The sequence below is a fragment of the Lactuca serriola genome, chromosome 4, assembly GCF_051521515.1.
Source record: "Lactuca serriola cultivar US96UC23 chromosome 4, Lser_US96UC23_V15, whole genome shotgun sequence".
NCBI classification, from domain to species: Eukaryota; Viridiplantae; Streptophyta; class Magnoliopsida; order Asterales; family Asteraceae; genus Lactuca; species Lactuca serriola.
In genome coordinates, this window is record NC_136411.1 from 51,470,181 (window position 1) to 51,475,300 (window position 5,120).

The window sequence follows — 5,120 nt, forward strand, 5'->3', positions numbered from 1 at the left end:
ATTGGCGCAAACCATGATGAACCATTCACCACCCGTCTACCCGACGGTTGGAGCATGGACTGGACCGACTATCCCCTCAAACAACAGCTTACAATAGCCGATAATGATCAACCCTGTTACATCCATGCACCCTTTCTCCACTAGCTATCCCCTCCAGCTACCATTCCAGCCATACCCCTTTTATGGACCAAGTTCAGGCTACCTTACGCCCCTACAACATGGAATGAGTTCTCAATACCAGCAAGGGACGTCGACTGCTCCAAACCAGGATGGTTTTTCCCGGAGCGTAACATCTCCGTTTGTTAAAGAGCTGTTGGATTACGAAATACCAAACACTGCAAAGCTCCCGACGCTTAAAACGTACAATGGGACTACCGACCCAGATAGCCACATTGATACATATGAATGGACGATGACATCGCTAAAGCTTAACGAGAAGTTTTGGTGCACATACTTCCCGACGACGCTCGATGGCAACGCCGACACATGGTTCAAAACACTACAACCTGGCGGCATTTCAAACTTCGCTCAACTCAAATACATTTTCCTCACCAACTTCATGCAGCTACATAAATACAAAGGCGATTTTCACTCAATTATAGGCTGTAAACAAAGGGAGGGGGAGACTGTTCGAGAATACTTTACAAGGTTCATAAACGTTACGCTAGATGTATCGGGGCATGAAGAAGGGCTCATTGCTGGTGCTTTCACATGGGGACTCCTGCCTGGGCCCCTCTCGCAAAAACTCATGGGAAATAAGCCTCTAACACGAGCTGAGTTGAAAGAAAGAGTGGAGCGATACCTACGGCAGGAAGACGGTGAAGCAGCCAAGCAGGCCTACGTGAATGCTATGGCGACTAGACGTCACCACCCGACCCACACGGATTTCCGGGGGGGAGGAAGACACCATGGCCAAGCAAGAAGACCACCGCCACATTTCCGACCATTTATTAAAGACGACAGATGGGGTCGCCGCCCAGAAGTATATGCAGTGTCTGAGAAACAGCAGCTAGCCAAGTCGCCTAAGAGTCGGTACTGTGAGTACCACAAAAGCAAAACGCATGATATAGCTAGTTGTTCGGTACTAAAGAAGGAGATGGAGGAGAAACAAATTAAGGGAGACCTGGTGGAGGTGGCGCGAAGCCTACGCGCCAAATTCGATGCTGAGAACGCCAAGGGTCCACCCTGCGAAGGAGTTCAGCCCAAGGAGATATTCATGATACGCAACAAAAGAAGTAGGGAGGAACAGCAAGGCGAGCAAGTCATTGCTAAACCGTCAGCACGCGCGCTCACGTTCTCCATACAGGATCCCCGGTCGGATGGCTAGAAAGGTGACAACCCTCTGATAATACAGGCATCCATCAAAGACGTAACTATCCATAGGGTCTATGTCGACACCGGGAGTTCAGCAGACATCATCTATGAGCATTGTTTCCGGCTCCTCCCGGATCGCTGGAAAGATAATTTGCGACCTGCGACGGGTAGGCTGGTGGGATTCACCGGCCACAACCTGTGGTCGTTGGGCACGATCCACCTCCCCTTAACAATCACTAGCCACGACAAGCAGCGGAAGAAGACCGCCCTGATAGACTTTGTGGTCATTCGACACTCGGCGGAGCACATCATTATCTTAGGAAGGACTGCCCTCTTAAAGCTAGGGGCTGTACCTTCAACCATGCATGGGATCATGAAATTCGACACACCAAAAGGCGAAGCCACGATTTTGGCCACCCCGCCCAGAGAATTGCGATGCTATACAGTTATGAAGCCAGCAGAAATAACCAAAGGGCCCAAGAGGCCCAGGGGCAATCCTGCAAAGAGGAAGGAGGTAATCAATGAGGGATACCCCGACCAGCCGGTCAATGTTGGAAGCGACCTCCCAAGCCACACAAGAAGAGCACTGGTCGATCTGCTCAAACGCTACAAACATGTATTTGCTTGGACCCCCGCGGATATGGTGGGGGTAGAAAGGAAGGTCATTGAACATAAGCTAATGATCAAACCGGGGGTAAAAGAGGTTAAGCAGAAGAAGTGGGTACAAGGAGGAAATCGTAACAGGGCAATCAATGCAGAAGTGTCTAAGCTGACGGAGGCCGGAATAGTAAGGGAGGCGATGTTCCCAACGTGGATTGCAAACCCAGTTATGGTGCGCAAGCAGGATGGGTCGTGGCGCATGTGCATCGACTTTTCTGATCTAAACAAGGCATGCCCTAAGGATTGCTACCCACTCCTGGAAATCGATCAGAAGGTAGAGTCGCTACAAGGATTTAAGCTAAAATGCTTCTTGGATGCATACAAAGGGTATCACCAGATATTGATGAGCAAAGAAGACAAAGAGAAAACAGCCTTCTATACAGACCATGACACGTTCTGCTACACCAAGATGCCTTTCGGGTTAAAGAATGCAGGGGCAACATACCAACGGCTAGTCGACTCGATATTCGCCAAGCAAATTGGAAGGAATATTGAGGTATATGTAGATGATATGGTGATTAAGAGTCCAAATGAAGAGAAGATGCTGCAAGACATCGAAGAGACTTTCAAGACATTAGAGGTGGCCAAGATGAAACTAAATCCAGCCAAATGCACGTTTGGAGTAGAAGAGGGGCAATTCTTGGGAAACTATGTTACCAGACAAGGCGTCCAGCCCAGCCCGACCAAGGTCGATGAGTTCATCGAGACGCCAACCCCAAACTCTCTTAGAGATACACAAGGTCTGAACGGGAAACTCACAGCTCTAAGCAGGTTCATCTCGAAATCTGTTGATAAGGCTATGCCACTGTTCCACACCTTAAAGGGATGCATCGAGAAAAACAATTTCCAATGGACGGATGAAGCCGAGAAGGCGCTCCAGAGAATCAAGGAAGCACTGCACAAGCTGCCGACTCTGACAACCCCCATCCCTGGAGAAATATTACAAGTGTATCTTTCAACATCAGGCGAAGCGATATCATCGGTATTGGCTGTGGAAAGGGAAGGGGAGCAGAGACCGGTATACTTTGTTAGCAGAGCGCTGTAGGGACTAGAACTCAACTATCCCACGTTGGAAAGATTGGTCCTGGCACTCATCTATGCTGCGAGACGATTAAGGCGATACTTCCAGGCACATCAAATCGAGGTACTCACAAGCTACCCCATTAAACAGATCTTGCTTAAGCCGGAGACGTCGGGTCGGCTGGCCAAGTGGGCAATTGAACTAGGAGAGCACGATATAAACTACCGCCCAAGAACGAGTATCAAAGGGCAAGCGTTGGCTGATTTCTTACTAGAAATTCCTGACGGAGGGAACCCGACGAAAGAAAAGGTGTGGGTAGTTGAAGAGGCCCCTATCGGTGACGGTTCATGGACCCTGTACACGGACGGGGCGTCCAGCAAGGAAGGCTCAGGGGTAGGGCTGATCCTGACCAGCCCAGAAGGAGAAGAGGTAACCTACGCCCTCCGCTTCGACTTCCATACATCGAACAACGAGGCGGAGTACGAGGCGCTGCTTGCAGGGTTGCGACTCGCCAAATAGATGGGTGCGAAAGTTGTAATAGCACTAAATGACTCAAGGTTAGCAGCGAACCAAGTTAATGGGAGTTTCGAGGTAAGAGACCAAAGAATGGGAAAGTATGTAAAGATGGTAAAGCAACTGGTAGGATCATTCGGCCAATTTACAATCAAGCAGATACCTAGAAGTGAGAACAAGAGGGTAGACGCTTTGAGCAAGCTAGCGTCCACTTGTTTTGACCACCTATCAAAGAAAGTTCTAGTGGAGGTGCTCCGAGAGAGAAGCATCGATGAACAACAGGTGAACACCTTGACCCCCGATGGACCCACATGGATGACACCGTTCCGGGAATACCTCCAGAGAGGAGTGTTGCCGGATGACCATGACGAGGCCAGAAAAATACGTATAAAGGCGCCCTCATACGTAATGGTGAACGGGGAATTATACAAGAAGGGATTCATGTCTCCATGGCTAAAATGTTTAGATCAAGCCAGGGGAAGAGAGATATTGCAGGAAGCACACTCGGGGCAGGTAGGCGCACACGAAGGGGCGAGGGCTTTGATAGGAAAGGTGTTATGAATGGGGGTATACTGGCCGACGATACATCAAGACGCGGTAGAAGTAACCAAGAAATGTTGGGAGTGTTAGTCTGACGCCCCAGTCCAGGCGAAACCCCCGACGCCGCTAAGCAACATATCCAACCCATGGCCTTTCTACCAGTGGGGCATAGACATAGTGGGTCCATTCCCAAAAGCACCAGGGAAGCTGAAGTATATGGTGGTAGTTGTGGATTACTTCACAAAGTGGATTGAAGCTGAGCCACTGGCATGCATATCTGGGAGGCACATGATAAAATTTGTGTGGAAAATATCATGACAAGATTTGGAACACCTAAGGTTCTCATCAGCGACAATGGTTTGCAATTCGCTGAGAACCCATTCAGAGAATGGTGCACTACCAACGGGATAAGCCAACGTTTCACATCGGTGGCACACCCTCAAGTGAACGGTCAAACGGAGGTGTCCAACCGAACCATTGTCAATGGGATCAAAAAGAGGTTGGGCAAAGTAAAAGGGAATTGGGGAGAGGAGATACCAATGGTGCTATGGTCATACAGGACTACACCACGGAAAAGCACAAAGGAAATCCCTTTCAACTTGACATATGGGACCGAAGCCATGCTCCCCATGGAAGTGGCAGTGAATACGCTAAGGGTGGCCAACCAAGATGAGGAAAGCAACACACAGGACCTGAGGATAAACTTAGATATCCTAGAGGAGAAGCGTGAAGAGTCAGAAGTACGCCAAGCTGCGTATAAACATGCAACAGAAAGGTATTACAACCAAAGGGTAAAGGAGAAGGCCTTCAAAGTGGGCGAGTATGTCTTGAGGAAAAATGAGGCCAGCCGGGCACAACTCCAGGGAAAGCTGGGCCCAACGTGGGAAGACCCATACAGGGTCACAGAGGCAAACAGGAACGGGGCATACGTGTTAGAGACGATGGAAGGAAGGCCCATTCCAAGAACATGGAATGCTAGGAACCTAAAGAAATATTTTTTCTAAGGAAGAAGAAAGATGTAACCCTAGTTGGTTGATGTTCCATTTAGTATGTTGCACCCTAGAGTACTTAG

The 5,120-nt window shown here is 49.2% G+C and overlaps 2 protein-coding genes across 2 annotated transcripts; both read left to right on the top strand.

The window, feature by feature from the left end:
• Positions 1-223: 223 nt before the first annotated feature.
• Positions 224-1,327, top strand: LOC145098358 (uncharacterized). The gene has a single exon (XM_079035994.1). The coding sequence runs from the start codon at positions 224-226 to the stop codon at positions 1,325-1,327; it is 1,104 nt and encodes a 367-aa protein (XP_078892120.1).
• Positions 1,328-3,514: 2,187 nt separating this feature from the next.
• Positions 3,515-4,069, top strand: LOC145098361 (uncharacterized). Its single transcript, XM_079035995.1, has one exon. The coding sequence runs from the start codon at positions 3,515-3,517 to the stop codon at positions 4,067-4,069; it is 555 nt and encodes a 184-aa protein (XP_078892121.1).
• The last annotated feature ends 1,051 nt before the right edge of the window (positions 4,070-5,120 follow it).

Coding starts and splice junctions, on each gene's coding strand:
- LOC145098358 (XM_079035994.1), top strand. CDS start 224: ATGAGTTCTCAATACCAGCAAGGGACGTCGACTGCTCCAAACCAGGAT.
- LOC145098361 (XM_079035995.1), top strand. CDS start 3,515: ATGGGTGCGAAAGTTGTAATAGCACTAAATGACTCAAGGTTAGCAGCG.